Source organism: Emydura macquarii, unplaced genomic scaffold (genome assembly GCF_026122565.2).
Source record: "Emydura macquarii macquarii isolate MOO-44397 ecotype Brisbane River unplaced genomic scaffold, CSIRO-AGI_Emac_v2 contig_554, whole genome shotgun sequence".
NCBI lineage: Eukaryota > Metazoa > Chordata > Testudines > Chelidae > Emydura > Emydura macquarii.
Window position 1 is genome coordinate 3712729 of NW_027130691.1, and position 24202 is coordinate 3736930.

A 24202-nucleotide genomic window follows, 5' to 3' on the forward strand; every position below is an offset into this window, starting at 1 on the left:
GTTAAGATATGTTCTACTGTCTTAGCAAAGCGTGAACCACAAGTGCTGCTCTGATGGCACTAGCCTTTTCTAACCAGAGGTGTGTGATGCTTTCCAGGGACCATCTCTTTGCTAAGCGTTTCTCCCAGAAGGTACAGTAACTATTTATTGTAATGTTTTGTATTGCATCTTAAAATGGTCTGCTTGAAAGGAAGGATTGCTCAGCTTCGTTTGACCTCCTGTTTCCCTACACATCAGCTGCATGTGTGTATCTCTGTACTGTGCATCTGTGTACTGTGGTATTGCTTTGGGAGAGGGGTTATCTTTTTGTTCTATATTTGTACAGCACCTAGCACCATGGGGTCCTGGTCAATAACTAAGACTCTAAGGAGCTATGGTAATGCAAAAATAAATAGTAAATGCTGAAAGCCTATACTTGTCTCAATGTAAATGGTGCTGTTCACCTCAGATGGTCTTGCCCAGCAATCACAGTGGTACCATAGTCTCACAGGGGTTCAAATTAGGGTGCAGACTCAGTGATGTATTTATCCGGACAACTGGTTTCCAGTTGAAAGCATGGCTTAAACGTTATCGAATCCAGGCTGTGACCTGCCCTGGGGAGAAGGAAGTTCCAAAGTTGAGGGGTCCATCTTTGAGAATACCTTGCCGTCAATCCCTTCCCCAAAACCAATCTGTGCCTTCTGCAAGTCAGAGCACCACTTCGTGTGCTTGCTGAATGAGACCTTCCTTAAAGAGCAGGGGGCTGCAGCATTTGGGATGGTGGCAGACTGTCAGGGCTTGTCTACACTTACCTCGGAGATTCAGCGGCAGTCGACCGGGGTTACGCAAACTACGCAAAAAACTTGCGTAACTCCCGTCAACTTCTGTGCTTCTGTTCTGCGCGCCGTCTTCACTGCGCTGCGCCATTTGAGAAGGTGGTCTTAATACGTCAATTTCTGGATTGACTGAGCGGGTCTTCACTGACCACTCAGTCGATCCAGATAAGTTGATCTGATGGCAGCGAATTTGCCGCCATCAGTGAAGACATAGCCTTAGTGACCATCCAATATGCTGTCTGGCAATCTGGATTGCCATAAATGGGGTTGTGGGTGTAGAAAAATTCCTGTCTCCTGCACCTGAGATCTACTTTCCTCTCATTTGTAATGCACCATCCAGGCTTCTGCCCAATGTAGCCTTGTTTTGTAGAATATTTTGTAGTTGTGTCATCATGTAAGTATGTTAGTAAAGGTTGAGGTAACTAATATGCATCCATATGGCAAAATGTGTTTCCTGCCCTCTAAATGAGGTGACAGATGAGCTTACTGTTACACTAATGCTTTGGTACTTGCCTGCTTAGATAGCTGAATTCTTAGGGTACGGCTGCACAGCAAAGACAGACCTGTGGCTGGCCCGTGCTAGCCGACTCGGGCTTGCAAAGCTCAGGCTCCGTGCTGTTCATTGCTGTGTAGATGTCTGGCTCTGGCTAGAACCTGGGCTCTAGGACCTGCGGGATGGGAGGGTCCCAGAGCTCTGGCTCCACTTCAAGTCCAGAAGTCTGCACACAGCAGTGGGACAGCCGCGCCCTGTAAGCTCGAGTTGGCTGGCATGGACCAGCCGCAGGTTTTCTTTGCTGTTTAGACAGACCTTTAGGTAAACTGAACGATATCGGTTGTGTATATTGTGGGTTCTGTCCTTCAGTAGTTCAGGATAATAACTTTGGCCTGAAATAGGAAAAGGTCTGAAGATACAGAACATCTGTAAGACACAAGAAGCATGTTTTGAACTTGAAAGCCTTTGTTAAAACAGATGCTGGAGGAGCTATAATTGGTACCACAAGATAAGGATTGAAAATCAAGTTAATGCATTGAAATATCTAGATGTTAGTTTTAGGGTCCCCCTTCACACACCCCCCCCATTCAAACTGCATGTTTTGGTACCAGGACAGAATGGCTGGGTTACCCTTTGGATTATTGGCTCCTTGGCCAGAGGAGCTGGCAGGATAGCAAATGGAAATCTGGAGAAATGAGTGCCAATCCCAATTGGAACAGCTGAGAAATTCATTTTGCAGCTTATTTGTACAGCATTGAAGTTTGAAAACACTTACTCATTCACTTACGCAATACTTGCATTGTCAGACTTGAGCTGTTCTTCAGGTCATCTATTGTCTTTCCTAGTGAAATTACTATCTTGTATCTGGCAATTAGTCATTGCTTTTGCTGCCCTCAAAACATACTGAACAATTGCACAGCGATAGTGCTTCATCTATAGATGGCCTTAGCCGTCAGGATGGGAGTGAATCTGCGAAGTTTAGTTCCCTAAACCAGGTTCTAATTTACTGAGCATTTGGATTAAGAAATTACTCAGAATGCAGGAATTACTGTTTCTTGGAATGGGAAAATGTCTTATTGTTCATTTACCCTGTTCACTGTTAGTGGGCCAAATTAACCCCTTCTGTAACTCCAGTCTGGCCATATGACACATTTCGGGTACACTGGGGGTATGTATTTATCATTTCTGGATTGGAAACAAACTGACTGTGCAGAGCTATAGGACTAACCCAGCGAGTTGAGGCTGGTAGCAAAGATGCCCCTCAGTGGATTGCTGAAAGGGAAACACTCCATTCTAGGACCTCCCTTCATCCTCCTGGTTGCCCACTTCTCCCTACTTCCTATACAGGTGGGTTAGGTAAACACTCATTCTTCCTCTCCCGTTTATTCCTGTAGGGCTGAGTGCCTCACACAGATCAGGCAGAGCCAATGGAGTGCTTGCTATCAGGCAAGGCTGCCTGGGGAAGTACCCCATCAGTCTGACACGGTGTTGGCTTGTATGTTTACAGGCTCTGGTTTAGCTAGATTTCTCATTGTTGCTTTAATTTCCAGTCTGTGATAAACCTGTGTCCCATTTATGTTTGCAGTGGAGGTTCTTGAATAGTCAAATTTTAGTGCATCAACACAGACACCTGTGGCACTTTCACAATCAGGCAGACTCTTGTCTTTAGAAATCTGCAGTGTTGCAGTTTCTTCCTGTAGATGCCAGGGCATGTTGCAGTTTGGGAAGAAGATAGAGCAGTTTATCCAGTCCTTGGTTGCTTTCTGCCTCTCGTGTTTTCTCCTGTCAGTTCTCAATTGGTAGCTGTTTTGAGAGAGCTGATGGTATACCTCTAGAAGCAGAGTAGCATTTCCAACAATACCTTAAAGCCAATAGAGTTTGTTCTTCCTCCTGTCTGGTCATTACTCTTGTTAAGCTTAATCAAGCGACTCATATCTGCTTTTTCACTAAATGTTTGTAGAGTGAGAAATCCTACGCTTGTTTAAATTCCTCAAGAGAATAGCAAGGCTCATCTCTGGTATCTGAGCTCTGTCTTAATTTGGCTTCAGACATACCATGGGAATGGTTAGATTGCACCCGCAGCAAGTTTGCAGATGATGCTAAGACAGGGGGAGTGGTAGATATGCTGGAGGACAGGGATAGGATACAGAGTGACCTAGACAAATTAGAGGATTGGGCTAAAAGAAATCTGATGAGGTTCAACAAGGACAAGTGTAGAGTCCTGCACTTAAGATGGAAGAATCCTATGCATAGCTATAGGCTGGGGACCAACTGTCTGGGCAGTTCTGCAGAAGAGGACCTGGGGTTACAGTGGACAAGAAGCTGGATATGAGTCAACAGTGTGCCCTGGTTGCCAAGAAGGCTAATGGTATATTGGGCTGCATTAGTAGGAGCATTGCCAGGAGATCGAAGGAAGTGATTATTCCCCTCTATTCGGCATTGGTGAGGCCACATCTGGAGTACTGTGTCCAGTTTTGGGCCCCCCACTATAGGAAAGATGTGGACAGATTGAAAAGAGACCAGTGAATGGGTTACCTAGGGAGGTGGTGTAATCTCCATCCTTAGTGGTTTTTAAGGCCCGGCTTGACAAAGCCCTGGTTGGGATGAGATAGTTGGGGTTGGTCCTGCTTTGAGCAGGGGTTTGGACTAGATGACCTCTTGAGGTCCCTTCCAGCCCTTATCTTCTATGATTTTATTGGATTCTATATCAACAGCTGAGTTTCACTAGTGTGGCTATTGCACCTTTTTGTTTATCATTTTATAAAATGCCCAAATTACTTATTAATGAGAACTGATGTGGGCATGTGTGTTTCCTGCGGGGAGATAAAGGAGAAAAGGATTTGAAACCCTCTTTCCTTGGCATGACTCCCAATAATGTTGCAAATGAAGTGCTCAGGCCTTGGATAATTAGCCAGAGGTAGATGCAGAGAGTGGGGGCTCAGACTCCAAGAGAGGTCCAAGGCTAGTGCTCTGGTGGGAAACCACCTTCCATCAATTGGGCCACTGGGAAAGAGTTTTTTTCAACCCTAGCAAGTGCATATTATGGGGAGACGAGAGCCCATATTTGGCATTATTTGATTCACTTTAATTCTGTATGACATGTTCATTAAAAATAAATCTGGGAGAGACCCATGTGTAACCTTCAAAGAGCGAGAAAAGCCAACGAGTAGAGTAGCAGAATCAAGCAGATTGATACTGCCTTGTTAGCTTTGTTGCACTGATAAGAAAACTAGGTCAGCTGCATAGAGGAAGGCATTTCATTATTTACATACCTCTCTTGACTGGAGTCCTGGACTTGATTCTTCTAATAGGATTGTCGAGCTGTAGTTTTGCAGAGAGGACTCTGCGCTCTGGTTGTCTAGTGTTTTTCTCACCGCAGATGATGGGGTCAGAGTTCCAGTCCTGAGCTCTGTTGCAGTGGAGGTGATGCACTCAGTTTCTGGAGGTGTAGGTAGCACCTTCCGTTACTCTTGAGCAGTGCCTCTGGCAGAAGCATGTTGTTGGGTTGGGAAGGATATTGCTGTTCCTGGGGGCTGGATGAATATACAGATGTGAGGAGGGATCCTCTTCACGGTTTCTTTTCTACACCATTTAAAAAAAAAAAAAAGACGGTAGTAGAGGTAATAGTCTCCCACATTGGAACAGGGTAAGGCCTTTTGTGCTCTTTTATGGTATTGGACATTTGCCTTCAAGACTCCTTTTTTCTTTCAAGTAGTGTATGTTCAGAATCATTAATCTGGGGGTCCTAAAAAAGTGGTTGAAGACTATACCCCAGTGTAGGGTTATAGTTTCCATGTCCTGTTAGGTTTTGTCTAAACAAGCAAGCTTTATAACCCCAGTTCATCACTGGTACAGCTCTACTGGTGGAAGCGGAAGTGGTAGCGTAGATTGGTCTTGGGTGCTTTGACATCCAGGGTGTCTAAACCCAAAGTTTGTGAGCAGTTGTACCTGAATATGGCTGTTAGATTTCGTTGTGTGTGCAAATGTTTGGGGTTTCATAAGTTGTTTTGTATTACCCTCATTGCCTGGATCTTTGTTCTGGGGCTTATTGCTTTATTTATAATGCATCTCATGCCCCTCTTCATTTGTCTTCTGTTTAATATATCTTTCATCATTAGCAGCCTTTTTAGTCAGTTCTTTGTGAAAATGGTGTGATCAGTGTCATAGCTTATTTCACTAATGCTTTCTTTCAGTTGAATGTAAAAGGGACAGTGACAGGTTAAAAATCATATTTTAAAAAACAAATGTCCTTACCTTCTTGACAAAGATCACCTGATATTACAATTGAAAAACAGCTCTGAAAATCTACTTTGTTTTCCATTGTTTATACTATTTGCATTTTGGATTTTCACTTGTCTAGGATGATGACAATTGGGAGGTTAGTTTCATATCTGTTCAATCAGTTTCTGGTCCCATTTAAATTTCAGGATCTGGTACAGGCACAATAGTACAAAGTTGGGATTTAAAAACACTACAGGGGAATGTTTTTTTTAAAACAAGTTCTGTGGTAAAGTTGGAGAAAATGGGCAAAGATTAAATAAGAAAAAAGAGAATAGGCAAAAGTGACTAAAAAAGAAAAGATGAAAAAATAATGGTAGTTTGGTATGAGGTTAAGAAACCGTAAACAGCAGGATTTAAGCATGGCTCAAACAAAAGAGAAAAACTCTAGTGCAGCAGTCCCCAACAGTGGGGTGTGCCCCCCTCAGGGGGCGGGGAAGTGCGGCAGGGTTTGGGCCAGCCCCCATGGGGGTAGAGAGAAAGGCCATCCAGCCCCATTCTGCCTCCGTCCCATGTGCCCTGGCTCCGGCCTTGCCCCTGCGCCTCTGTTCCCAGGTCCTGCAGCTCCAGCTCCATGGCTGCAGCTCCAGTCCCCACCCTGGTCCCAACTGCAGCTCGGGCCCCAGCTCCTGTCTGCAGCTTTGGCAGCTCCTGTGGGGGTGGGGGCATTACCCCAAAAGTTTGGGGACCACTGCTCTAATGTCCCTTTCCTCCTCCTCCTTGATCTGTAACTTGCCCATATTAGTTTGTAAGCTCTTCATAAGAACAGCCGCACTGGGTCAGAGCAGTGGTCCATCTAGCCCAGTATCCTGTCACTCTGACAATGGCCCAGTGGCAGGTGTTTCCGAGGGAATGAACGGAACAGAGCAAATCTGAGTGAGCCATCCGCTGATGTCCAGTCCCAGCTTCTGGCAGTCGGAGGTTTAGGGGCAGCCCGAGCATGGGGTTGCGTTCCTGACCATCTTGGCTAATAGCATTTGATGGACCTATCCTCAGTGAAGTGATCTAATTCTTTTTTGAACCCAGTTATCCTTCACTAACATCCCCTGGCAAGGAGTCCCACAGATTGTGTGTTGTGTGAAGAATCATTTCCCATTGTTTGTTTTAAATCTGCTACCTATTCTTTTCATGAAGAATCATTTCCCATTGTTTGTTTTAAATCTGCTACCTATTCTTTTCATCGGGTGACCACTAGTTCTTGTGTTATGTGAAGGAGTAAATAATGCTTCCCTGTTCACCTTGTTGACACCATTCATAATTTTATAGGCCTTTGTCATATCCCCCTTTACTCATCTCTTTAATAAGATGCAAAGTCCCAGGCTTTCTAATCTCTCCTTATATGGAAGCTGGTCCATACCCCTAATCGCTTTTGTTGCCATTCTCTGCACCTTTATCAATTTTAATGTATCTTTTTTGAGATGGGGCAACCAGAACTGCGTGCACTTTTCAAGGTGTGGGCGTACCATGGATTTATATAACGACATTATGATATTTCTGTCTTATCTATCCCTTTCCTAATGGTTCCTAACATTCTGTTAGCTTTTTTGACTACTGCTGCACACTAAGCAGATGTTTTCAGAGAATTATCCACAATGCTGGTAGCATTTTTTGGTCCTCTTGCTGCTATTTTATTTTATTTTATTTTATTTTATTTTATTTGGGGGTATTCATTTTGTTTTAAGCCTCTATTATGATGTTTGTAAATCCTCTCCATGCGGAATGCAGCCATTTCACCTTTTTGACTGTTCGTTTTAATGTCCATTTAGCTATCTTTCTCATTTTTATGTAGTTCCCCTTTTTGAAGTACAGTTCTACTGTGAGGGCTTTCTTTGGGATCTTCCCCCCTGCAAAGATGTTAAATTTAACTACATGATGGTTGCTATTGCAGAGTGGTTCATCTGCATTCACTTCTTGGACCAGATATGTGATCCACGTAGGACTAAATCAGGAATTGCCTCTCCCTTGCAGGTTTCAGGACAAGCTGCTTGAAGAAGCTGTCATTTATGGTGCCTAGAGATTTTCTCGCTATATCCCTTCCTGAGATGGCACATGCCTAGTCAATATGAGGCTTGTTGAAATTTCCCACTCTTATTCCGGGCAGGAACTTTTCATTGTATATATCTTTAAAGTTCCTAAAACACTTTTATGTGTTAAATAAATAGCAATTGGCCTTTTTAAAAAAAATCACCTTCTTCCTGGTTTTTTCCTAATAGTTTGTGTTCATAAAACTTAAATTTTGATCTAATGTGACCTGACAGTGTCCTTCAAATTTGAAGAGAGACTGGGGAAGTGGGTTATTTTCCATCCTTTTCTCTATCAGTTATAAAATCTGAAAGGGTTTGTCTGTGGAAGTATTTACCTCTGATTGCACGGTCTTCTACATCATTTTCCCTAAGAAATTAGTACCTGCTTTAAGTTGTATATTTTGTCCACATAAAACTTGGGGCCAAGGATTTTTAAGTAGCTTTTTTTCTTGCCCTCTAGCTACCCTTTTCATCAATATCCTCCTGACCACTTACTTTATTTAATGATATTGTGTGCATTTATTGCTATGGAATTAAGGCAAATGACACAGATTAAATGCAACTAGACCTGCTGTCTTGTCTGGGTAGTGATTTTTAAACAGTCCAGTGCCAGTACCACCACCACCCAACTAGCTGTAAATGGCCCTCAGATGGCCAATGTTAGACCTCAAAGATGTTCTGCACTATGCTATAAAAGGTCACTCACTTCAGAACCTCCCAAGGAAATGAATTTTGCAGTCAGGAACCTTTTAATAGAATTACCCGATGTCTAATCCGCAAACATGGGCTTGCTCGTATAGTCAGCAACTGCACTTTAGATCACTGCCTTAGCATAGCATGCATACTGTGGTGGTCTCAGAGTTTACAGTTTACAGACCATGTAGTTTTTATTGTCTGTATTTATAAGAGTTAAGCATTTTTATACAACCTTGTTAATCTGTGACTCACAATGGTGATGAGACCACCATACTTTGGAATCTGGGTGTAGTTATAGGGATTAGAATGGTACCAAACGAGTTTATAGGTTGAAACAAGCAACCTTGAATTGTTCCAGGAATAGCAATTTTAGCCTTTTAAAAATGGTAATATTTTTGCTAAATTTAATATTTTTGAATTTGTTACACTTCCTAGTTGGGATAAAACCAAATTTCCTGCTAGTTTATGTGGTTTGGTTTCTCATTGCACAATAGAATTTTGCCAGTTGTTTTTTGACCGCTGGAGACTTCACTGTTGAGTTTACAGTCTATCTTTTTTCTTTAAAATGAACTGAAATCAGGGTTGGATGATCTTGCTCAACCTAGGTTGCAGTAACCAGATAGATTATTTTCAGTGTGCAAATCAGATATGTCCGGGGGCTGTGATAATGTGCAGCTTGGGTTAAATCTTTCTGGATGCCTGAAAATAAAAGTTTTTGTCATTGCTGCAGTTGGTGTTTATGGTCCCTCTAGTACTGAAGTTGATGAGCCTTTTTAACACAATTATGAAATGCAACAGGAAGAAAGGCTGTGTGTTTAAAAGCACAAGACCTGGGACTCAGAATATTTGGCTTTTTTTTCCTGCCTCTGCTGTAGGCATCCGGTGAGATCTTGGACAAGTCACTTAACCTCCCTGAGCCTCCATTGCATCATCTGTTTAAAAAAACAAACAAACTAATAGGGTGAAGTGAGCATTAGCTCATTAATATTGCAAGACACTTTGTACTACTTCAGCTCCATCCATCAGAGGATCTCAAAGCATGAATCTTGGTACAACGCTATGCAAATATATTTAATGTCTGTACATCGTGCAAAGACATTCTAGCACAGGGCTAGACGCTTTCTACTTTTTAAAATGAAATCTGCGATTCTCATGTATTCCTATGACTGCAGAAGCTGAGGCCTTAGGGAAATTGCCAAATATATCACAAGGCTTGAAAAAATTGAGAGCTGGCACCACTGCTTGAATAGCCTTTGTGGGATGTTGCACTGGAAAGTGGTGAATCCATCATCAGTCCCTTTATGATATACTTGATTGTGCATGATGACACCATGTGGCTGAATGTCTTCTGACCTGGATAGCGATCAGCTCAGGCCTTGAAGCATGAGGACTGCAATCTCTTGTAGCTTCTAGCGCGCCTAGTCTGATTGCAGATGCGGCTCTTAGCTTTTTTTCTAGAGTAAGCTACTTGCCTTAATACCTTGTGGCAGCGAGCTCCCTGGATTTAGTATACCGTGCTAATTCAGGAAGAAGGTACCAGTGTCTCCTCTTTTCTTTAGGGCTCCACCAGTTACGCCAACCTCAGAAGCCTGCTTGTCTACTCCTCCCATGAACATTTTCACACTTTTTCTCATGATGCCCGTTAGGCATCAGATACCCTCCCAGAACTGATCTTGTAAGGCTGTTTCCCTCTACAGATGTTTTCTCAAGGCCCTGATATCAATCACTTCATTAGCTCAAGTGGCAGAGATCAGTATGGTTCCAACCCTGTTGATGAACCATGTAGGTGTCAATATGATGCCACATGATGGAATTTGTTTTTTCCATTTACTTTTTTTAAAAAAACACCTAGGAAAGGTTGCACAGACTACCTTAACTCTGGCATTTCCTAACTTGAGTGCTTGACTGTGCAACCTCCAAAATGTTCTTTTAATTAGGGAATCTTGCATGGAAGAAAAAACACCCTCCTTTCACATCAAAGGGGCCAACTTTTTATAAGGAAATTCTGCAAAGAAGCTCTTCCCATAAGGTTGGCTTGTGAATTGTTTTACTGAAAATGGTCACTGGCTGAATTAATGTTTTAAATTGACCATTCCTGTTGAATGCCTGGCCCTCCAGAAGGATCACATCCACCTGGGTTTAACAGGATTTTGCCATTTGTGGGTGGTTTTCCTGTATGTGTTCCCTAGCAGGATGTGTTTCCTCTCACATAAGCAAGCAGTCTGAAAGCCCTCCAAGCCACAGAAATACATCTGTTGGACATTTTAGACAGATAAGTCTTTTATAAACTGGAAAATGGGCAGATCCAGGGTAATATTTGTGGCTTGTCATGATGGAAGATCAGAAGGAAATTGAATGAAAGGTACTGTGTAGACATGTATAGTGTCAACCCTTAGAAGCATAGAAATGGGCTAAGGCTGGAAGAGACCTTGAAAGGTCCCCCAGTTCAGCCCCACCGTGTTGAGGCAGGACTAAGTATACCTAGACCATCCCTGGCAAGTGTTTGTCTAACCATTCTTAAAAACATCCAATTGATTTCTAAGGTCCATTTAAATATTATTTTAAGGGGCAGATTCAATGCTCAGGACTCTATGCTTGTACAACGGCTGTTGCAATCAGGTTTGGATGGGGGTAACCAAAGGAAGAGTCTGGGCCCAAGTTTCTTAGTATTAAAAAGCTGAAGGGAGTTCATCCAGATACCCCCTACAGCACAAGCTTTAAGACGCCTTTAATTTTGCTGAGGGTTGTAACTCTAGCAATATTAAAACCCCCAACTGGGAGCGGTGTCTCTAACCCTCCTGATTTGTACTTTGCTGAGATAAATATTGCATATTTAGCACACGTGCCCTGAACTTCTCTTCCCACTTCTCAGCAAAGTCTTTAAATTAACAGTGGTGTCATGAGTCTCCTCTGACTTCCTTGCTCTTAGGAGACACTGCAGTATCCTTACTACAGAAATAGCATGGGCAGATAAAACTGCAATTGGCGAAGTGAGGGAACAAAGACTATTTCATGATGTGCTACCCTGCCTGAGGAATTCACAAAATCAGTAATTCAGCCAGGCTCCCCAGTCATAAGCCTGAATTATCCAGGTCCTAGTGTAATTTGCTTATTTGATAAAGGGCTGAATCCATCTTTTAAAAAGGTGAGTGGCTTCAGATGCATGTCAGGGTTTATCTAACAATTGCAGAAGTGAAAAACCTATCCAGTTTGCTAGACAGCGTAACTATTTCCCCCCTAAGAGTTGCCTTCTGTTCCTGCAGTCTGCCTCACTTGATGACTGTGAACTAACCCTGCTAAGAAAACCAGTGGCAATCAGGCTTCAGCTGTCATTTTTTAGATGGTGGGGGGAAGGGATCCTCTGCTGCACTTGACTACTGGGGAATTAATTAGGATACTAAACTCTCTTCAGGCTATAACTGTGGGGAAAGAAAGCTCTTTGTTGGCTTTCAGGACCAGGTTAACCCTCTGTATATATTTTTACTTGATTGCTTTCCTTGGCGCACTGAAAGATCCATAGTCACTGCTCTTTATAACTTGAGCCTGCACGTTTCTCCTCCCGCCCTTCCCCCGGAAAAGATCCAGATCAAAATGGCTGTGATCCAAAGCCAAGAATCACTCCCTTTGCTATGGAAATGAGGGCTTAGTGTGTGTTTAGCATGTGTTCATCATAGACGCAAGGTTCCTGTTGAGAACAGTGCATTTTGGGCTGAGGAAGAGGGTGTGTGTCATGAGCAAAAAGATCTTAAATGAGTGAGGAGACTTAATTGATAGTCCTCACTTTTTTGCACTGTTAAAAATGAGGCTTTTAAAACCCTTCCTTCAAATTATTACAATAAGGGAAATTCACCCTGGGGAGAAGGGAATTTTTCAGCTTTTGGTCTGGGAGGAATGATAGAACTAAAGGCATCAGATTTGTGAGCTGGAGAACTTGGCTTCTTTTGTGGGGTCTCATTGAGCAGGTGGAATTATTGTCCAAGCTGTACACAATAACCTTCTTACATTTTACTGTCATATCCCCGTTCCCAGCATTAATGCAGACAAATTGCAAAATTCCTCTATTGGGTGTGTTGAGATTGGGCAATTTGGGGTCACCGCAGAAATATAGATTTAAGATCTGGCTTTACTTTTTCTAAAACATAAGATTTTAAAAGTTTTGACCCACCATGGGGTGGGAAGAATGCTAACCAAAGAACAGTGTTACAAAGTTGTCTTGAAAGCTTAACACACAACCTGCTTGCCTATCTTACCTGGATGACTAATATTTTACTTGCTCTTCAGAAAAAATTACTCACCCTGGGTAAATGAGAAAGTAGAATTTTGCTGTAGAGCACTGTACCTGTGAGATGTGTTATCAGGTGAGAAATAGCTGAGCTGGGCGTGCACACTTCCTGTTGTGCCCAGTTACTGCAACAGATAGTGTTTATTGAGAGCAGCCCTCTGTCCTCTCCCCACCAACTGGTTTGAGTAATTGTGAAGTGCAACACTTATTTGTGTCCTGGCAAGAGGTGAAGTGACTGTTGAGAGAAGAAAGGTTCATCAAAATTAGAGCAGTGAGTTATAAAAATCTGGAAAGCCCAGTACAGCAGTATGCTGCAGTATTGCCAGTTCCAAGCATTTTAAAATCATGAGATAGGATCATAATTTTTTAAGCCATATAAAAATAAATCTGCGGGGGGATTTATATTTACTTTCTGGTTCTGAGTCCCTCAGCTTCATGTTTTAAGGCTTTTCTGTACAATCATGATGGTTAAAAAGTCTGGGGGTGGATGTAATTGGAAAGCTGAAATCCTCATGTAATCACAGGACTCCTGGAGCTCGACTTAAAAAAAAATTGAGAGACTTGCAATAAAATCATGAGAGTTAGCAATGTGAAGTCTTTCATATAAGCTGTATACCAGAATGTTTTACAGCAACTCATTGTTAGTTTAACTGTTGAATAATAGCAGAGGGTAAAAGAAATGAAGATACTCAGTTCTCGTGTGAGGAAGCTTTTGGGGACAGGAATACTTTTGTTGAACATATTGTGAGGTACTGTCCATTTTTAAGATGCAGCCATAAATAAGCCAGGGTAAAAGTGAGTTTCTTAATAGTGCATCTGTCCAGGTCACTGGGATTGTACAAATAATTGCTGGCTTGCTTCCTAAAGGCAGCTTTTTGTATTGAAACTACCAATGTTTGAATAGCACCTAGCAGAGAGGAGTTTTCATCCAGGCCTGAGGCTCTACCACAATACAAGCCAGGATCTTTTTAGAACGATGTTATTGATCAGATCTAAAAGATTCAATAATGTGAATTACTAGTTGGATAAGGTACTGAATTTTTTACATGAAATATTTTAACTGAGGGCCAGACAACTTACTCGTTCGATCCTTGGCCCTTCTTAGGGCCCTTCATTCTAGCAGCTGCAAGTGCTCGTGACAGATGTTTGTCCCCATTTTATGTATGGCACAGACAGGTTAAGTGACTTGCTTGAGATCACACAGTGAGTCGTTGGCAAAACTGGGAATGGAACCAGGGTCTCTTGACTCAGTCACCTGCTCTGCACACTCCTTCCTATTTGGGGTTGTTAAAACGTAGGCTTGCCTTCCTATTGTCTTGGCAGAATTCCACCTTGCATTATTACATACAGGTCTATTTAGACTATCCCCCCCTGTCGTTTCAGCTTGGGATAGCTTTCTCTTCCCTCCTCTGCTAAAAACCTGCAGCACTGTTGGCAGAGTAGCTGTGGTATTTCACCCCACAGATGAGTGTGTTTCAGGGATGGAATATCTGTCTAGTTTGTATATCAGTTTGTTTCTAGTGTGCTCTGGAGTCTTGCTGAATGAAAGCTGTTCTCTATGTAAGGTTTCAATTGCTCCATGGATCTTGACCTGGTGCTGCAATGGTTTTTGTATAAAAAGTTACTCGTGTTTGTGGGTTACTTGGGTTTTTCACTCAGATTATTTTCTAGTTGCAGCTGAAAAGAAGCTGCTGTTTTATTCCTTGTAATTGCACTTCTATGCCAGAGGTGTGTAGAGCTTGGGATGAGGCCCTTTTTTAGATTTTTTTGCTAAACATAAAATAAATATGCAGTAACCAACGTTTGGACATTAGCTCATTAACTTTCAGTTATTTATTTGTAAATACTGAAACGGCATAAGGCCATTTAAGGATAGTAATAATACCAATCTTTTTCTGTAGTGCCTCTTGCCCATAGATTTCCAATTCACCAGATGTCCACAAAATTTTATTTTTAAAACTACAGCTTCTTTTCTTTAAAGCTGCATGAGTTCATAATAAAATGCTATCTGTGGCACTCCTGTAGTTTAAAAACAGCTAATTTATTTTGGGCAATTTAACAGACCCCTGTTGAAAACAGCCCTCCCCTATTCTTCACACTCATAGGTGAGATCTTTGGCGCTGTCTTAAACAATCACGTAGGATTCCTGGCTGAATTGGAAAGACTTGAGAATGGGTGCATCAAGATCAATGTAGACAGTGGTTGGGTTGTGTTATCTGATGGAGAAGAGACTCTAGGAAGCTGAGCTGTGAATATGCCTGGGTCATCCTTAGTTTTCTTCAGTGTGAGGGAAAGGCTGTTTGGGCAATTTCATTGTGTTCTCGATAGAGACTGCTATATGCTGAATAGCTACGTGATGCTAGTACCAGAATAATACTTGTGAGAAATGCTAAAAACAAAAAACCACCTGTCTGGACTAGACAGCTCAAGAGACTTGGGATAATATATAGAGCTTTTTATCTCTAGGTCTCTGGCTTGAACTCCGTTAAGGTCATCAGTGGCTGCAAGTCATTACCATCTGACAGCTGTTTGGCCTGTGTGAAAGCAGTTGGTGGCCTCTGTCCTAATCCTAGATAGACAGATATCCATATTGCAGAAATTGCCACCGTAATTGGGACATGTATTACTGGTCTCTGAAAGGAAACCTCTAAGTGTTTGGGCCACGGAGGCTGAGCTCCATTCTCATTCCAGGAACGTGACCGTGGCAGGTAGTGGAAGCTCTGTCTCACTGTTTGCTGCATGGGCTGTGTCTCTGTGGATTGAAGGCTTCGTTCTCCAGGGCTGTCAATCCAGCAGCTTTCCACTGTCACCATTTCACTTTAAATTTACAGTCTGCATAATCCGTAGATTTTTAGATTTTGGGGCAAGTCTGCTGTGCAGATGTCCAGCTCCGAGTCCTGTGTGTGACATTATCACCACAGGCATGGGGATTTTGCAGGAAACAGACAAATTGTAGAGAATTTCCCCTATTTATGTGGAAACTTGAAGTGCTTCACTGTGTAATTGACTTTTCTATTAAGAGTGGTATACATTTTATTTTAATTGTATGACTTATTGGTCAATTCTGACGAGAGTTTTTACTTCAGATGTACAGCCCATTAACTTTTTAGCTCCCAGACTTTACAAATAAGTCATTCCTACCTCTTTCTTGCAGCATACTTTCGTGCAGTTCTGGAAGTTAAAAATGGGACGAGTGTGTTGAGTAATCTTTCAGAATTTTTGCTTGCAGGCAGACTGTGCACACATTAGCACGCCCACTGGGTGGTGTGCAAAAGTATTTCAGTTTACCACTTCACTGCAGAATAATCAGAGCCCATGTTTCCTCAACAAGTAGCTTTGTGAACTGGAGCATCGTTTTCCCACTCCTGGTGTGTAGCCATGGACCTTTGGGGAGGCAGACTTAGTGCAGGACTCTGATGTCTGTTGCCCAGAGATTGGGCACCGCAGAAGTAGTTTTTACGGAGGTGTACGTGTTCAAGTGCTCCTCCCTCCGATTCGACTCCCCTACCATGCCGACATCATAAAACCACCTCAACCAGAGGTGTAGGGCTTATGTCAGTGTAGTTAGGGTGACCCAGCGTCAGTATAGACACTGCGTTCCTTACCTCGGACGTTGGCTGTCAGATTGACAAAGAGAGCCCCCCCTTCATGGCTGGGCCTGGAACTTGACAAGGCTCCCTGGCTCCCGGCGAGAAGCTGGCACAGCTAGAGCCCACTCCCTGGGTGTGAGAAGCCCCGGGCGGCGTCTCCTGGCTCCCGCCAGGAATGGGAAGGGGACGAGTCTTAGGCAGCTTCCCCTGGCTCCTAGCGGGGATAGGGAGGGTGGGGTGGGGTGGGGGCAGCCTGTGGGGCAGCTGGGCTCCTGGCAGGGAGCTGCCAGCTGAGCTGAAAGAGCTGGCTCTCGGCCCCCCACACTGCCCCCTTAGGTTGATGGAAGCTCCTCCTGGTGAAGACATGCACCACTGCCCCGAGGAGGAGTGATTAACACGGTGGATGTAAGTTGACTTATCTTGGTAGTGTAGACAAGGCCTTAAGGCAAGAAGGTACATGGAGGTTCCTAACTTACCTGTTAGCGGATCAATTGTGGAAGAGAAAATCTCCTACTATGGAAGAACTCCTTTGATATTTTTTGGTTAGTTTCGGAAGGGATCTGGAAGTTGGAGATGCTGATGGATAATATGCTGGTGCTCACTTCCCTTGAGACCCAGTGTTCCTATGAAGTGTTACCTCGTTGCCATCTATGCAGAGGCAGGGGCTGGAATTTTCCATACCAGTCAACTTCTCTTTAGTCTAACTCAAAACAGTTTGTTTCTTAGGAGGAGGGGAGCAATGCAAACAAGCTAACAAAATTAATTCAAGTAATTAGCTTGCTTCCCTTACTTCTCCCTGCTTAGAAAACAAACTTATTTTCAATTAGATTTTTGAGTTAGTATAAAGTAAGCTAGCTAGCTTGTGAAACCACTTCACAGAAGTACCAGCTTTTGAAAGTCTGCATTTTATTTACATCTCCTGGAAAGTAAATAAGTTAATCAAAATACAAAATACATTTCTCTCACCATGTGTCCCCAAACCATTTTTAAATATGTAGAAACTTACCTAAAAATCCCTTTGAGAGTTGGGTGCTTTTTTATTGGAATAAAGGGAATATAATCACAATAGGGAAAATGCCATTCTCTGTGGAAAATCAGTCTTACCATTTTTCTTGTAAAATACGATATCATTTAAAAAATAAATTCAGTTCAGTTATGCTTGCTACAAGACAGTGTTTATTCTGAAACATAAAAAATGTAATAGAACTCTCCCTTTGAAACCAGTTGTTACTAGCCCTGTTTGAACTGTAGAGTGGCCAGGGTCTAGAACTGGGCATATATATGTGTAGGAGTAATGAATGAAAGCTGCTGCCTCTCCTGCCATAGCAGGTACTTGGTCGACTCTTTTTGGTGAGCTCATTAGCATATGTAGGCAGATGGGTTCTATAAAAAACGACCAGTCAATGTACACTTAACTGGCCAAGTTCTTCTGAAACTCCTATTCTCTTTCTCCGCAGACACAATGAGGCGAGTGGTACGACAGAGCAAATTTCGGCATGTGTTTGGGCAAGCAGTTAAAAATGACCAGTGTTATGACGACATCCGGGTTTCCCGCGTTACCTGGGATAGTTCCTTTTGCGCAGTAAACCCCAAATTTGTTGCAATAATCATAGAAGCGAGTGGTGGTGGAGCGTTCCTGGTGCTGCCTTTGCACAAGGTAGGTGCTTTTGAAAGTTTCTCGTTATTGCATCCGTAGCTTCGCTTTATCATCTCAACATTATTTATGAGCCAGACTGAGCCTGGGAAGTCTTACTTTAGAGCTGTCTTTTGGAATGACAAATGCTGGTTTCTGATGCCATTAGACAGAGTCTTGCATGCCTTAGTAATCAGTCTAATGCTTTCTTTAAACAAAACACAGTAAATAAAAATGGTTTGCTTGACTAATTTGGCCCAGTTCTGTCTGAAAAAAGTACGTTATTAGAACGATGTATTTCCATGAAGCAATTCTGCTTGGTATAGTGATGGTCCATCTTTTTACCATCAGGATTTTCGCTTTCTAAGATAGCCATGTATCTCGTAGGTCTCGGTGCAGTATTGCATTAACTGCTTTCTGCATCTGACTAGCGACAGCTAGGTGGCAAAATAAAGAGTGAAAACAAAAAGGAGGCGATTATCTGATTCTTAAAGCCCCTGTTGCTATGAGCTCTTTGAGTGTATGTCTGCACAGGGATAAAAGACCTGCAGTCTGGTCGTGGCTGGCCCAGGTCAGGTGATTCAGACTGTGGGGCTAAAAATTGCTGTGTAGATAGTCGGGTTTGAGCTGGAGCCAGAGCTCTGGGACTTTCCACGCTCGCAAGGTACCAGAGCTCGGGTTCCAGCCCGAGCCTGAACGTGTACACAGCACTTTTTCAGTCCAGCGCCCAAGTCAGCTGACCCAGGCCAGTCACTATTTTGTTTTTTTGTGTCTTGATGTGTAGACGTACCCTAAGATTCAGATGACCTATTCCTGTTCAGTCTGCTGTTTGGCTCTTTAGGTTAGTCTTTCACTCAAGGCTCTAGTTGTGAAATGCTGGTATGATAACCAAGTGAGATAACCGCTTCGGCCACGTCTCTCCAACCCTTCTCCACGATCACATGAATGATTCCTTGTGCAGTCTGTGATTGCATTTCAGCCAGAGCCCTGTTACCTTCAGCAGATGGAATATAATGGAGGAGCCACTCCACACATCTCTGACAGAGAGACCTATTTTAATATTCTGTACAAGCAAGAGGCAACTATAACTCTGATAAATAACCTTGCAGGGAAGCTGTATAGATGGCCCACTCTGGATCCCTACCTCTTCATTAGTCTTACTTCTATAACATCTTAAATATATGCATTCACTTTACAAAACCTATTGCCCCAGAGGCAAATACAGAATGCAGGATAACCACTTAGCTGGAAGGACATGGAGAGAAACTGTTTGAAGAGATCAGTGCTGGAAGGCTTCATGACAATCTCTGCACCTGTGGCAAAAAACGCATAAAGCAATAGGGTTGCGTCTCATAGATATATCAAATGAAAGTAAGTCCTTACACATTCTCACTCCAAGGTATGTCTGCCATGGATCACAAAATATCTGTGTTTTCTCTGTGCTGGAAAGAAGTATTCCAAGCTCCCCTTTCGATAGATTGACTTTTATCACAGTCAGTTGATAAGTCTTTCATAATTTCGGTTACAAATCCTTTAAATGAGGTTAGCGGCTTGATTACTTCATGTGCTGTTTTAAAAAAAAGTAAAAATGACTGCATCGTTTCACTCCAGTGATTCTTCTTTCACAACATTAGTTTCTCTTCCAAAATAGGATGGTCATTTTGGAAGAGGCCTAAGATTATAACATTACAAGAGAATGCATTGGTTCAGGATGACTGGAGAGAACATAAAAAGAATAGCCCAGTCTGCAAAAGTATGTGTGTGGGATCTCTCTCCAAAACTGTAACTCTGACTTCAGGGAAGCATTAGGTAGGAGGATAGGCATTGCCTTACCTGGTCAGACCAGTGCTTTATCTAGCCAAGTGTCCTGTCTGACACTTAACTGAACCTGGTGTATCCTTCTGCTTGAATGGGGAATGACATACACAAGCGAGAAGTGTCTTCCTGACCCGGGCAGTTAGAGGTTGGCACAGTCCATGAAGAAGGAGAGTTTAAACCTTTCACATATATAGCCGTTAGTGATGTTTTGAGGCAATGCGTTCCGTAGGTTAACTGTGTTGCATAAAGTGTTTCCTTATTACTTTAAAATTTCTTTGTTTCATGGAATGTCCCCTTGTTATTGTATTAGGAGTTTGTTTTTATTTGTTTGTAATGCTTTATTTTATATTCCTTTATTGTGACCACTCTTGCGCTTCTCCTGTCTAAGCTAAACACTCCCAGTGTCTTCAATCTCTTTTTATCAAAGTGTGTCCTGGCTTTTAACCTTTTTATTGCCCATCTCTGGACCCGCTCCTACTTCAGCTACGTCTTTTGATAGTGACCAGAATTGAGCAGAGTGTTCATGGGAAGAGTGTATCATACCATTGATTTATCTATTAGCATTATAATATTTTCAGTGTTCTCTTCCATTCCTTAAACATCATAACACTTTTTCTTTTCTGACTGCCACTGTACACTGAGCTGAGGTTTTTACTTAGCTGTCCACAGATGGCTTCCACTAAAATCCTTGCTGTCATGTTCACCTACAAAAGGGCTGATTTAGACTTTGTTTTTTGATGATTTCCGTGTTGGACCATAAAACTACACTCAGTGTAGTCCTGAGAGACCAGGGAGCTGCCAGAGCCAGTAGAGCGAGAACCTCCTTCACAACTTAATTGCAATATAACTATTCAAATTCCTCACTTAGTGTGCAGGTCTCTGCAAACTACTTTTAATGTGGCTTCACCTATTATGCAGTGTTAGACCAAAGCCACGATATAAAAGGTCAGTATAATCTTGAAAGTAAACAGAGTTTATTTTCCCAAATTTGTGTTTGCCTTTACGTTTTCTAAGTTTTGAGTAACTTTTTTTTGTGGTGACAGTTTTTGGTTCTATTTAAGTGCTATCCACAGTCTTCCATGGACATTAACATAACATACAGTGCAAAGGCTAAAGAATATTCAGTATTAAGGTGAAATGGCTGATTTATCAGTCAGGTAAACACATTATCAAGGATCTTATTTATCAAGGCATCTTTGATGCCCTAGAATATCCCTCCTTTTAAAAGGAAGTGAAACATTTATTTCCTCTCCCCAGCATCTCAACTTGTTGCTGTCAGCTGATAAGCAAACCTTGTGTAAAAGAACAAATTTTTGATTTGTTGCTTCTGCCATGGAGCATTGTTTTTCTCTGATTCTGCAGTAGTTTAACTGGTTCAGGAGTAAACAGGTTTTGAGGCCCAGCACCGGAGGAACATCTGACTAGCTTGAAGCAAACACGCCTCCCCCACCTTCTTGTGGATGGAAGGCCCACGTTGCTGATGCCAAGCTGACTCATCTAGGCCAGGCTGGGAGAGCACAGCTACGCCAACACAATGCGGAAAGCACTCAGAGGCTTAGATCCAGCATATTTGCAGCCTTCTGCATTCAAAGGGGTGCATGGACCCTCCTGCTTACACCAGCATCTCTAACCTCTGGATCATCAAGGCTGCAGCCAGCCGAGTGGTCTTTCTATCTGGTTTTGACACTGGGGTTGAGAATGGGTCTGTACTGCAGAAATGGATATGTTCAAACTCCTAGTTCAGTTCTGATAACTTGGATTAGTGGATAAGTGTCACCATGAGAGAAGGTTTTCTGGGGTGGTTTGTATGTCTGTTTGCTTGGTTACCGGCATCATAACTGAAGAACTCCACCAGCCCGGCTAAACCAAATGCCTGCAGCCCTTTCATTTGGCAAGTTCTTCAAAGATTTTTCTGCAGTTCTTTGCATATGAAAGGGATGTGCAAAACTATGTGTGGAAAATATACAGATTAATTACCTAAATACTAAACCCTCAGATTCTTAGTTAAAGAACTTCTGTAAACAAATCTAAAATTGCTTATGAGTTAAAAACCTTATAATTGATGTTCTGTAAGCAGAGTATCTCTAAAATGCTTGACTTGAAGCAGTTTTATTTGGGTGGAGCACATTTAATGTATTCAGGGCCAAAGCCAGATCCCAGCACCTAACCTGAATAGCCAGACCATGAGTGGGAACATGAAGAAAAGTCAATAGTTGAAGTAGCCCACATGGGACATGCTCGTCATTGTGAGGGGAATGGGAGGATCAGCAGCTAATCATCTAAGCCATCCACATCCTGCCCTCTGCTCAGGGAGCCCTTCATATGGCTGCATGCAAAGTACCCATCCCCACCACTGCATGACTCCCCCACGCGCTCACACACACTCCCTCTCCCCCCCCCCCCCCCCCCCGATAGAGTCTTCAGTAATGACCCACTGGCTTCTGTACAACTTGGGAAGCCTGTTCTCGGCACCTTCTGTGGGAGTTGCCTGGGGGGAGACAGAGGAGCTGAGCCCTAACACCATGGGTGGCCAGTCCCCACCCAGCACTTGAATCATCTTTATGCAGAGAAGTCTTAGGAGCTTTCCTGCGAAACCCATTGCTCTTGGGTTGGAAGTAAAGGTGTAACACTGGGGACACAAAGGCAAAGATTCGAGCTGCATCCCGGCCTTCGTCGTGTGGCTGTGGAGGCTCCATCGTGTTCTCCCCTGAGTATGAAGGTCTGAGCTGGTCCAGCAATACCGATAGCATGTCTTGTGCTGTAGGTGGGAGACGGTTCAGAAGGATGCATTGGTTTTTACAGCATGAGGGGATGACTTCGTGGTTTTAAATACCTTTAGACTTCCTGAAACCATCTGTTCAAATCTCAGCAGGGTAGACCTACCCCTTCATCCTTCTGAGGCAGAACAATTGAGTACCACACGTGGACTTTAAAAGCCGTGGTCCTGTGTATGAAGGTACCATGGGACTAGTAAGAGAAGGGGTTGCTCAAAAATTTCTTCTCCCGCACAGCGGTGCAGCAAGCTTTGCCCTGGCTGGTTGGTTGCAGTCCTCCACCCAGCGGCAGCTTTCTTTCATTGGGTCTGCATGCGTGTGGAAGGCAAAGCCCTTCGGGATGAAAGCCAGGCGCTGCAGTGAAATAAAACGCTGCTGTTTGTTAGCGAAGTGTGCTCAGCACCCGCCTGCCCTTTGATGCCGCCTCGTGGTTCTTGTAAATCTGTCTGCTCCGGACTGACACCTTGAAATGGGAAATGGACGGTGGGAGGGGTGAGCCGAGGGGATGCACGAGGCACTAGGTGCTGAATGATTACAACGCAGACTGGCACAGTCCCGGCCCTGTGTAGTCTTGTTCCCATATGAAGTGCAAGCAAACGGCTTGTTGTTTTTCTCCCAATGAATGTTTGCCATATTTTTAAAATAAGCATGGCCACAATGAGCCCGACGGCCTGGCCCAGAGACCCACGCAATGTACACAGGAGTGATTTTTGATTCTACTGACGGATTTTGACTGTGCCCAGGCAGATGAATGCCTCTTCCCTCCCCCCACCGCACCCCAGTGATGAGCAGCTGATTCTTTGTGTTTCTCCTTGGCCCTGCCTCCGCTGCTGCGTTTCACTGATATGTCTAACAGCAGCAGGCACTGCAGGGCTCCGACCGTGGTTTTTACCATATATGGTCATCCGAGCTCTTTGGACTGTCAGACATCCCGAATAATTTCCACCCTTTGCCTTGATTGGCCACTTTGGGCTAGGACTGGAGGATGGTGGGATAGGGGCTGTACTGTAAAGGGAGAAAAGCCTCTCTGAGACAAGTGTAAAGGCTCGTTAACTCTTCGGTTCCTGGATTTGATCCTGTGCCAGCGGGGTTACTGACAGCCCTGGTTTTTGTGAGTTTCTGCTGTTCGTAGGCAAGACTTCACACGTGAAGAGCTCTTGGCAGCTCCCGCTGAAATGTAATATGGACAGGGATCGGAAAAAATGAGTGGAAATCAATATTGTTAAAACATCCCTGCTGGATCCCTGGCTCCATACCCTTCTGAGGAAGGAAGGGATGTGTCTGATGCCTGGAACTGCAGCAAGCTCTGCTTGGAATTATAGAGCGCACTAAATCACTGTGCAGTCTAATTACATTGAGCAGTTTCAAACCCCACGTTTGTTCCTCAAATGCCCTTTTCGGGTGAGTGGTGGTGCTGGTGTCACCCCTCTGTGGTGTGGACCCTGAGAGGAAAGGTGTTGCGTTTCTTTACCAGCCCAGTTCACAGTGACAGTCAGAGATTTCAAACCACGCTTTCCAGTTTTATTTAGAACAGCTGGCTGGATGTGAAGTGGCTAGTGCTTCAGTCTCTGAGCCACGCAGCCCTTAGTGCATACTGCCAATTTTGGGGGGAGGGCAAAGATTGTGAGGAGGCCCTCTCTGGCAGCTACTGGGTGAGTGGGTGGAGATGTATGGAAGCCGGAGGCCTACAGATTGTCTCCATTCATACTGTCTTACCAGCAAAACAAATCCTGATGCTGGGTTAGTAGTAGGACTTGTGCAGCTGATTCTTTCCTTACTGGTTTGCCATTGAAATGCTT

At 43.4% G+C, this 24202-nt stretch overlaps 1 protein-coding gene across 2 annotated transcripts in view; it reads left to right on the forward strand.

Annotated features, from left to right (window-relative positions):
• The window catches only part of CORO1C (coronin 1C), a 75064-nt gene that overhangs the window by 18419 nt on the left and 32443 nt on the right, over positions 1–24202 (forward strand). For both annotated transcript variants that reach the window (XM_067539484.1, XM_067539485.1), the window contains exon 2: positions 17636–17835. In XM_067539484.1, the coding sequence (XP_067395585.1) occupies positions 17641–17835 (195 nt within the window). In that variant the 5' untranslated portion in view covers positions 17636–17640. The remainder of the gene's footprint in view (positions 1–17635; positions 17836–24202) is intronic.